The sequence below is a fragment of the Gossypium raimondii genome, chromosome 8 (assembly GCF_025698545.1).
Source record: "Gossypium raimondii isolate GPD5lz chromosome 8, ASM2569854v1, whole genome shotgun sequence".
In the NCBI taxonomy this organism is placed as follows: Eukaryota; Viridiplantae; Streptophyta; class Magnoliopsida; order Malvales; family Malvaceae; genus Gossypium; species Gossypium raimondii.
This window is the reverse complement of record NC_068572.1, coordinates 56,135,938-56,147,603: the sequence shown is the minus strand read 5'-3', so window position 1 is coordinate 56,147,603 and position 11,666 is coordinate 56,135,938. Positions and strand designations below refer to the sequence as shown.

General features: G+C 29.7%; 1 protein-coding gene across 1 annotated transcript; it reads left to right on the top strand.

Annotated features, from left to right (window-relative positions):
• Positions 1-5,495: 5,495 nt before the first annotated feature.
• On the top strand, positions 5,496-10,048 carry LOC105792331 (tetraspanin-20). The gene is made up of 6 exons (XM_012620855.2): positions 5,496-6,030; positions 6,668-6,767; positions 7,175-7,255; positions 7,329-7,433; positions 8,376-8,576; positions 9,613-10,048. The coding sequence occupies exons 1-6, from the start codon at positions 5,717-5,719 to the stop codon at positions 9,697-9,699; spliced, it is 888 nt and encodes a 295-aa protein (XP_012476309.1). The 5' UTR covers positions 5,496-5,716; the 3' UTR covers positions 9,700-10,048.
• Positions 10,049-11,666: the final 1,618 nt, after the last annotated feature.

The window sequence follows — 11,666 nt, the reverse complement described above, 5'->3', positions numbered from 1 at the left end:
TGATGAGAGTGTGTGGTTAGAGTGGTTAAGGAATTTAACCACCCGTTTGGGGCTAATTTACGAATATTGCCACTGTGGGCTTTTTTCATTTTTCTTGACGGCATCTATTTAATGTTCACTTCAGTTATACGGCTATTCAATAGAACGCCAAGTTTGCTGTCCAAACGGGACCGCAAAATCCGAATTGTTCCATAGTTATTAAATAGGATAATACGTGTTTATACTTATTTAATTAGTATTTGAATTTGAATTTGTATTCTATTATTTACATGATATTTTTGTATTAATATTGCTAATTTGTACTAATGTGACATTAATTGAGGTGTCCATGGGTTGGGCTGTGTCGGATTTGTGTTGGGTCTAATTAAAATCTTAGGCCAATTTGCTAGATCGACGGAAAAATGGGCCTAAAATTTTAGCTAAGTTCAATCAGGATAAAATGCTAAAACTCGAGCTCAGCCCATATTAAGTTTGTTATATTATTTTTAAATATATATATAATAAGATAGATGTAACTTAACAAGTAAGCGCATCTAAAAATAATAACAAATTTAACAATAAAAAGAGGTTATACAATATCCAAATAATAATAACATAATAGTTTTTTTGAACAAATAATAACATCATAATAGTTAAATGGTAATAAAAGGAGAAAACTATAAGAAAATAGCATTAAAACAACAAAAATAGTAATTTCTTTATCCTTTTGTGAATTCGGATCGTGCCAAAAATGTCTTACTCGAGGCCTACCCATTTTCAAGCGAGCCTTATTTTTGACCTAGACTCATTTTCGGATCTATATTTTATCTAAATCCTCCCACTTACGAAATGGCCTATGAATAGATCTAGACACTAATAGTCAATTAAGTCCATATCCAACTATTTTACAAAATAACAAATACCGGATATAGCACACTTGTAATATGAGAAAAACATTGTACAACAAATATTTTATAAAAATTTATATTAAAGACAAATGAAGCATAGGTAGAATTAGTTACTTAAGTTCAAATATTACGGATTGATATTAAGTTGATTTGTGACATTTATTTAGTAAAAAACTTAATACATACTATAGTTAAGAGCTTGGTATAAATTCTATGATGGCTTTATTGCCTTTTTTATATGAAAATATACATATAATAGAATTTGAATCATAATCTTTAATATTTTAACTTTATTATTTGAACCTGCGACTATGCCTCATTTTTATATGATTTGTTATATCACCTCCGCAAGCTTTACTTATGTCCCTTTTGGATGAACCTCACATCCAACTGATATTTAACATTGGATAGCTCTACGGTGAATTGAAAATATGTTTGCGTGAGACTATTTCCATAAAAAATACATGGAACCTTATGCTCATTGATTGTCTGACCATCCTAAAACGTTACATTATCAACCTATAAAATTTTAGAGAACTCCCGCTTTATTTTATTTATTATTTTTCTTCTTTTAAGTTTATGGAAGAAAAGAGAACAGAGGAACAGGAAAAAAAAAAGGGAGAGAAAGTAAAGAGGCTGTTATCAACGGAGAAGATGATGAGAGTGTGTGGTTAGAGTGGTTAAGGAATTTAACCACCCGTTTGGGGCTAATTTACGAATATTGCCACTGTGGGCTTTTTTCATTTTTCTTGACGGCATCTATTTAATGTTCACTTCAGTTATACGGCTATTCAATAGAACGCCAAGTTTGCTGTCCAAACGGGACCGCAAAATCCGAATTGTTCCATAGTTATTAAATAGGATAATACGTGTTTATACTTATTTAATTAGTATTTGAATTTGAATTTGTATTCTATTATTTACATGATATTTTTGTATTAATATTGCTAATTTGTACTAATGTGACATTAATTGAGGTGTCCATGGGTTGGGCTGTGTCGGATTTGTGTTGGGTCTAATTAAAATCTTAGGCCAATTTGCTAGATCTGACCAGAAAAATGGGCCTAAAATTTTAGCTAAGTTCAGTCCGGATAAAAATGCTAAAACTCGAGCTCAGCCCATATTAAGTTTGTTATATTATTTTTAAATATATATATAATAAGATAGATGTAACTTAACAAGTAAGCGCATCTAAAAATAATAACAAATTTAACAATAAAAAGAGGTTATACAATATCCAAATAATAATAACATAATAGTTTTTTTTTGAACAAATAATAACATCATAATAGTTAAATGGTAATAAAAAGGGAGAAAACTATAAGAAAATAGCATTAAAACAACAAAAAATAGTAATTTCTTTATCCTTTTGTGAATTCGGATCAGGCCAAAAATGTCTTACTCGAGGCCTACCCATTTTTCAAGCGAGCCTTATTTTTTGACCTAGACTCATTTTCGGATCTATATTTTTATCTAAATCCTCCCACTTACCTGAGCTGGCCTATGAATAGATCTAGACACTAATAGTCAATTAAGTCCATATCCAACTATTTTACAAAATAACAAATACCGGATATAGCACACTTGTAATATGAGAAAAAACATTGTACAACAAATATTTTTATAAAAAATTTATATTAAAGACAAATGAAGCATAGGTAGAATTAGTTACTTAAGTTCAAATATTACCGGATTGATATTAAGTTGATTTGTGACATTTATTTAGTAAAAAAACTTAATACATACTATAGTTAAGAGCTTGGTATAAATTCTATGATGGCTTTATTGCCTTTTTTTTATATGAAAAATATACATATAATAGAATTTGAATCATAATCTTTAATATTTTAACTTTATTATTTGAACCTGCGACTATGCCTCATTTTTTATATGATTTGTTATATCACCTCCGCAAGCTTTACTTATGTCCCTTTTGGATGAACCTCACATCCAACTGATATTTAACATTGGATAGCTCTACGGTGAATTGAAAATATGTTTGCGTGAGACTATTTCCATAAAAAAATACATGGAACCTTATGCTCATTGATTGTCTGACCATCCTAAAACGTTACATTATCAACCTATAAAATTTTATCGTCACCCTTGTAAGAAAACATGATTTGGCCTTGCCGATAATGAGATCTTTTAATACAGGTTATATACTACTTCCCCTTTGTGGATTCAACTTATCAACAATTTCTTTTATAAATATTTGTTATACATGTATACATATATATTTCACTCACGTAATTTATTTTAATTAAAAAATCCTCAAAATATAAAACAAGATTATGATTATAATAATCAATTTAATCAAAAATTTATAAAGATTTAAGTAAAAACTTGAAAATTTGACCCAATCCAATCCAATCAATAGATAAAAATAATAAAATAGAAAGGAAATATGAACAACCAATACGAATAATAAGTTTCACCAGAAATTAATAACAAAATGTTTGTTAAAAGGTCATTCAATTTCATCACGTCAAATGGTAATCATGGTTGATGGAATGGTAGGAATGAATTAGTTTTAAAGCAGGCTATGATTTGATTTGGCCAAAAAAAGGAAGTTTATAAACAATTTTAAGAAAACAGTCTACCTTCTTGATGAGGACAATCCCAACAATAATCCCTCTGGAGTCTGGACATTAATAAATTAACCCCTTTTTTATTGTTTATTTTTTAATTTTTGGATCCACCCCTGATAATGTGCAAATCAATCAAGTGTAGATAATGTTCTATGAATTAATTACTACCTACTTAAAGCCCTTTACAGGTTGGCCCATTTGGAGAAGTAGGAAAGACTCAATTATTAATAGGGAAAATATAAGTCCACAATAAAGTCCACTGTAGTACTTGAATTTGATAATTAAGTCTATTTTGGTCATTGAAATTGAATTTCATCAAAATTTGATGATGTGGCACTCTGAGATTATGTTACATCATCAAAATTTTATAATTATCAAATCTAAGGACTAAAATTAACTTAATTGTCAAGTTTAAGAGCTAAAGTGAATAAAAAAAATTATAAATACCAAGGTGAATCTAATTGCCAAGTTTAAAACTAAAATTATGGTAACCCTTATTAATATATAAGCCATTAGGCATTAGGGTCTTTGTGTAATTTCCTTTATTTGTGTTATAATTATATTTAATGCATCATATATTTATATAACTAGTTTGTATACCTGGGTGGTGCAGGGGCCAATTGTGTTTATTAATTAAAATGCGCTTCATTAATTTTATGATTTTTTTGTAATGTTTTAATAATATTTTGATTACAAAGTTAAACTATGATGATGTGTCAACATGTAATAGGTGACAAATGTCTTAGAACTTAGTTTAGAACTACTCGTTACTAAAATTATTCCAAATTTTTATTTTATTGCATATATATATGATATATACGATATAACATGTGTATGTATGCTATCATATCCATAATAAAATAAAATAACTTTTTTTCCAAATTTTACTGATAAAATAAATCTTATATTTATATTTTATTCTCAAATAAAATAAAATCATTATGCAATTAATAGTAAGGTATATAATATGGTAATTAAATTAAATTAATAATGGAACAATATGTGATACAACATTGTTCTTTGAGTTTCATGCACAGTTAGTAAATAATAATCCAAGTCCTTATTAATAGGCAAAAAAATAGTAGACGAGTTATAAATAATTACTAATAAATTTACTTGAATATTAATCATAATTATTATATTTTCTCTGCTTTTGAGTTTAGGATTTAGGTTTATACTAAATATTGAGTTCGAGTTTAGGGTTTGAGATACATATATGTTTATAATTTAATACATATGTTTTAAACACGTTTAATATTATATTTAAAGAGACATTTAACACTTACAAATTGTTACGTTGATGGAATAACCAAATCGATAAAATACTAATATTTTTAAAACTCAACTAAAATATTTTAAATTTTGAAGATGAATTTAAAATAAAGGCGATAAATTGGAGACATTTGACGAAACCAACTATTTTCTTTCGTGCTTTTCAAACAATGTCAGCTCAATATGTTAAATGTCTCCAAATTACATACTTGAGTTGTTCATAGATCATGTTGAGAGTTTAGGGTTTATGACCATAAATAATATTGATATTGTATATAGTTGGCCAAACTTGATTTAGTTCGAAATATCAATTTTTTATTTTAATCTAAATTTGTTTATATTTATCAATAGTTTATTTTAATTTATTTTTAAATCATTTAAAAAATTTCACTTGCTTTCGAATTTAAATGGATAATTTGATCATTAAATCTAAATTCTGACCAAAGTTAAATTCCAACTCTCCTCATTAGGGGTGTTCATGGCTCGGTCAAGGCTCAGTTCCAAAAAATTTACATGCTCAAGCTTGATATATTCAGGTAGCTTATTTTATTATTTGAAAATAATAATGTTTTTTCATTTAATTTTAATTATAAAATATATAAATATTAATATAAATTAATATTTATATTTTATATTTTATATTTTATATTTTATATTTCTAAATAATAAAACACGACAAAGACAAAGTAAACTGATTCGTGATGAAAATATAAACCCAAATGTGAACAAAGTCGGACCAGGCCAACCCTACCATACATCTCTGTTTCCCACTCAAACTAGAAAAAGGAAATAGAAAAAAGAAAATCAGAAAAAACAAAGAATTTTGAAGCAAAATAAAGCCAAATGAATTAAATCCAAAAGACGCAGCTTCGATCTTATCCATTTCTCAAAATCCATCATCAAAATTAGGGTTTCTGTAAAGTAAAAAAATAAATTGAAATCAAAATCGTTTCGAAATCTTAGGGAATGCGGCCGAATTGTTGTCATGTTTCGTTTGCTTTTGTTCTGAAGTTCTTGAATTTTCTCCAAGCTTTCCTTGGAGTGTCGATTTTACTCTACTCGTTTTGGATGTTGGATCAATGGAATCATCACGTCCCCATTTCTCCTCCGCCGTCAGTTCCGTGGCCGGATTCTTCTCTCTCGGTTCTCTTCAATTCGAGACCGGAGGTTGGGGGAGCTCGAGGAGCCAAGGTTTTCGATGATTTAGCTGCCGGTTTGGTCTCCGGGTTGGATAATGGAGTCGGGTTTGAATTGAGTTCGGTTAAGCTACCTGCTCCATGGTACTACTTATTCTATTTAGTGAATGCTTTTTTAATTCTTTTATTACAATTAATTGCTTCTAGTTCCAGGGGATTTTGAATTGGGCTGCATTAAATGTTTTATCAAATTTAAAAGCACAGAGCTGTAAATGTTTAGAAACTAAGGTCTCTTTGATATTGATATACCTTAAACCTTTGATCATTTTATGTAATCAGTTGCACTTAGATATGCTTTTTATTGTATAATATTCAAGAAATACTTTGTTAGATTGCTTAGATGGAGTTCGTTAAACTATGCAGCAAAATCATGCCATGTATTAGAACTGCTAACTCAATGCTAAGTTGGTCTTTTGAATCTTAGTTTCAGCTCTTAATATATAGTCGATAGTTTTAGAATATTGAATTATCGCAGAACTTAGCAACTTCAAAGCCTTACTTTTAGGACCAATTTGTTAGTGTGTATTGAGCACCTTTTTTTTAAACAAGTACAAGAGTGTTTTTAGTGACTATTACAATTCAGAATTTGGTTGTCTTTCAATTCGATATATTCATATGATTGGCGATACAACATTTGCTTTTGGCAGTGATTGTGGTTGAATGATTGGGATTCTAAATGCTTGCATGAGTATTAAGTTGATGCTTTTATTCTTTGTTTCAGGTTCATCTATTCTTTTTTGGGTGTGGGCATTGTGCTGTGCTGCATTAGTCTCATTGGTTGCATTGCAGCTGAATCTATTAATGGCTGTTGCCTTTGTTTTGTATCCTACCTAGACGAGTCTTTATATATTCTTTCGAATGAAGTTGGCTTTAGAGGTTTAGATGCAGCTAGTCTGAACATCTCTACATGCCTGAATTTATAACGAGAATTGCAAATTTTAAACCATGGTTTTCTATATACTGAAATTTTAAGTTCTTCAACTTTATATATGCTTTTGTCTATGAGAAGTGATGGTAACAGAAGAAAATGACATGCTTAAAATAGGTTCAAAACTTTAAGCACAAATTTCATAATTTCATGTTCTACATTTTCAGTATTAAGCCTCTAGTAGTTGGTGTTACAAGGCTCTATAACAAGGACTATAGTGTTGAAGTTATAGCTGTCCTGCCAATTGTATAATGGACCACATTCTTTTGCATTTTTTCCCTTGACTTGATCAACTGCCAGTATACACTCATCAAAATTGTTCTCATTTTAATAGAAGCTTCTTTGGTGGCATTTATTGCAATTGATCGTCATTGGGAGAAGGTAAATTAGTTTCCTTGGGGCATTGTGTTTGTGCAGATTATTATCTATTACTAAATAATGTATTTTATGACAGGACATTCCGTTTGACCCAACTGGAGAACTTGACAGTCTTCGCTCCTTCATAGAAGACAATATCGATATATGTAAATGGGTTGGCCTCAGTGTGGTCATAATACAGGTAGTTAGCCCATGTTCTCAAGCATTTTATACCTTACTAAATTTGTTGATTGCAATTATTATGATCAAAAGTCAAATGAAAATCCAGTAACAAAATGAGCGCATATTGTGTGATTTGTGGCACTTCATCAGATGATCTACTAAAGTTCATTGATTGGCAATGATCTTCTGACAAGTTTTTGCAGTTTCTCTAATTTGGGACCCCCCCTCTTAATATGGATGCCCTTTTTTAGTGCTACTACTGAACTGTCCCTTAGCTATATAATATATTATCCCTTGGGCTTTTGCTCCAGCAATGATTGGATGGGTGTAGGATTGTTATTACACGTCTCAGTCTCTCAGAAATCAAACTGATATTGTAATTTAGTTAGCCTGGTGCTATCTTGAGAATAGTCAGTTGAACTAGTTTTTTTCTTCTTTTTTTTTTCTTTTGGGGGGGGGGGAGTGGTTGCTGTAAGTTTTTGGTTCAAATCTTAACAAGTATGCATGGGAACGATTAAGAATACTAGTTTTCTACATGTTCAAAAATGATGATGTCTTTGTAGCATATTACTAGTCAGATGAAAAATTCATTAATTGATCTGATGAAATCCTTGGCCTATTTTCCTCGTTAAGGTGATAAAATTAAGTTGATAATTATTTGAGATTAAACCAAATCACTGTGCTTTCCCATCCATGATTAATTATTTTTTGGAGAACAAATGCTGTTTGAACTCTACATTAGGTGAAGTCCACTTCAGGTAAATCTCTTCTGTTTGAGATGAATCAAACCATTATGAGATGGTTAGAATTTTAGTTAGCATACATGGTAATATATTCAATGGCTAGATGGAATTAATTGTGTTTTTTATTAGAAAAATAAAATTATCATACTTTTTTTTTTTCAAACATCCTGCAAATATGCGTGCTTCTTTACTGTAAGAATTTTTCCTATATTCTTCAGGTATTAGCTTTGCTAGTGGCAGTAATTTTGCGGGCAATGGTTTCTGTTAGAAGAAGGGGCATTGATGATGAAGATGATTATGAAAGAGGTAGAACTAGGGAGCCACTCCTAAACCCTCAGTCTAACCACACATCTACTTCAGCCAAGGGTGACGGCAGGGTTTCTCACTCTGATTTCTGGGGCTCTCGAATAAGAGAAAAGGTATCCTGATTCTTTAGTATTATAACTTATGTTTTGCAGAAAAAAAGATGGACAATCCGCTCTTTGCATTATGAGTTTATTCTATATCATGTCAAATCCTCTATGCAATATATAATTCTGGATTGAATGATCACTGTGTGGAAATGGTTCCTCTTAGATGTCTTTATAGGACAGTCATATCATTACTGCCAGGTTATATCTATGGTTGCGGGGAATCTAATGAAGTATTTGGTGGTAGAACGACTAATTAATGGTCCAACTCATTAGTGACAATTAACCAAGCATCTCTGTAGCAAATGCCTAATGGTTGAATATTTATGCAGTTTGCAAGTGTGCATATGGTTTTCTTGCAGATTCACACCGTAACATTACCACATCGACTCTAACTAGTGACTGATTGCATCAGACTCGAATGATAATTTGATCTGTTGAAATGATTCTTTGAAATAGAATTAAGTCTAGTGGCTCTTATCACGTAATATAATTGATTTAGTGGCATGGAATCTATTTAAGAAATCAGTCTAATCTGAAACAGATTAATTATCCAACTCAGTTCCCAGTCTGAACTGTCAGAAATAATTGAATATGCATGCGGTTCACAGCTGTCGACATGATTATCTTTGAGATATGCTTTGACTATGGGGATTTGATTGATAGATCCTGACTCTAAATGACCAACTAAATAAATTCATTTTGTAGCCTTTCTAGATTTTCATTCATTATCATCGATACTTGTATGTGATACTCTGCCTTTATTTCGGTTGTGACAGTTATCATTGATTTCCGCCCTTTATATAACTAATGGGAGCCTAGTTTTGTCAAGAATTAGTATACTCTTAATTGTTAAGACCATAAAGACAGACATTCACGTACTAGGATACTGAACATTTCTGTTGTTCCGACCCATTTCGTTTCAACAAAACAAGATTAACCTATTATTTTCATTCGTGCTGAATTATGTTTTGAGCTACAATACCTGCCATTTAACATTAGCTGTTACTTCCTAAATCATGCCCTTGAATTTTTGTCTTTGCAGTATGGTATGAACAGTGGTGATAGATACAACAGCGCTGATAAATATGATTTACTAAACCAGAACGCATCTAGCACGAATTCCAAGTAGAGCATGATCAAGACAACCGTTCCCATCTCTCAGGTGACGATATCTTCTGTATGTTCGACCCATTTTATTATTTTCTTTTTCGCGTCAGATTTGTGTTCTAAAATAGTATATAGATTTTGACATGTTTATGTCTGTGTTGTGTTCATGACTGTTTTTTTGGCTTATGTGTAATCATATTGTGTAGAAAATTGTCGGGTCTCAAACTGATCAAATAGGATAGCATCACAGTCGTTTGATGTGTATAGCATATAGGTCTTTAAGCCCAGTTTTAGCTGCATTGCTTTGTAATTGAATGTGAGAGTGAATGTACTATTTTCTGAACCTATAAATATATAATGCAGTTGATTTATGTCCCTTATTTTCCCCTTTTCATCAACCCTATTGTTCCAATCGTATATTTTAGATGTAGATTATTTCAAGCCAAATATTTTATTTTATTTTTTTTGCTTTTGACGATTAAAAAACTGACCCTAGGGTCGAGTCATCTTATTAAATGTGTGAATTCTTATCCTGATTTATTTTTGCTAATTAGCTGGTTATGTAGAGATAAATTTGTTATCCTGTTTAATGATTGATTTATACTAGATTCTTATTCTACTAAATTATTTTTGTTATAATTTTTTAACAAGTTTAGTTGTTTTAATATTTTAATTAATTTTCATAGAATTACAATTTATATATTAATAAGTAAATATATAATGGTAAAATAAATTTATAAATTATAATTAATATACTAATAAATAACTATTTAGAGTAAATATCATAATTATAATGTTAAGGTATGGTATCTATTATTCATTCTTTTTAGACTAAAATTTTATTTGGGAAACAAAAAGAACGAAACTGAGTACGATAATAAAAATAAATGCTAAATTTATTCAAAATTAATATTACAGTCATTAACTAAGGTATCCTAAGGGATGTGTGGATTGAAATTACATTATATTTTAACATCTTGATATTACTTGGGAATCTAAAATTATAAGGTGGTCGGTTGGAGTGTTGAGAATTCAAACAACAAAATGGGAGATTACGGTTGTAATGTCACATTCAACAAATTAAATGTATCATTCATTTTTTTATGAGGGAATATTTTGTAGTCCATTAATCGTGAATATGAGACTTAAATATGACATGTATGATTTATATGGACAAAATATTAAAAAATAGTTGAATTGTTAAAATATCAAATTTTACATCGATGTAAGAGGATTTTCTCTTACTCCACACAAGCATAAAATATATATATATATATATATATATATATATATATATAGATAGATATATGTGTACGGAGATCTATTTACACCATTGTACGTTTTGTATCCTTTTGTATATTTTTATACGATTAATATTTTAACAATCTAATTGTCATATTTCATACTCCATTCATATAGATTATGTATGTCAAATTGACGTAAATTAAAAATTCTTAATTATTTTTATGTAAAAAATTTAACCATTTCATAAATATCAATATATATATATATATACTATTTTAGATTGAAATGATAAATATCGGATCAATTAAAAAATTTACATGTATGATAAATTCAACGATTAAATTATTAAAATATAATTATACAAAGATATTCGATATCTCCCCTCTTATCTCTCTCTATATAACTTGCGCTTGTATTTACACAAGGTCTGGTCCTCCTTGTCTTATTGTTTGTCCAAATGCTTCCCTATCGTTGAGCAATTTGCAGAAGGTATTGACTAATTCATTTTTTAATGTTCTTTTTATAACCAAAGTTTACATTATAATCGAGACTGATGTTAACTTATAAATATTAAAATATTTATTTATGGGTTGAAAGATGACAACATTTCACAACATGCATTTTGGCAGTCAGAAATAGAATTAGGCAAACCAACCAAAAGAGCCAATGGTTTTGGCTGCTTGTATTACAAAATTTACACGTGAAGAAGTTCCACCAAAAATCTCAGGAGATAAGCTTTTTAGT

Excerpts from the sequence above, each read along its gene's own strand:
- LOC105792331 (XM_012620855.2), top strand. The coding sequence starts at position 5,717 with ATGCGGCCGAATTGTTGTCATGTTTCGTTTGCTTTTGTTCTGAAGTTC. Across the intron at positions 6,031-6,667 it reads GTTAAGCTACCTGCTCCATG|GTTCATCTATTCTTTTTTGG; the intron begins GTACTACTTATT and ends TCTTTGTTTCAG. Across the intron at positions 7,434-8,375 it reads TCAGTGTGGTCATAATACAG|GTATTAGCTTTGCTAGTGGC; the intron begins GTAGTTAGCCCA and ends TATATTCTTCAG.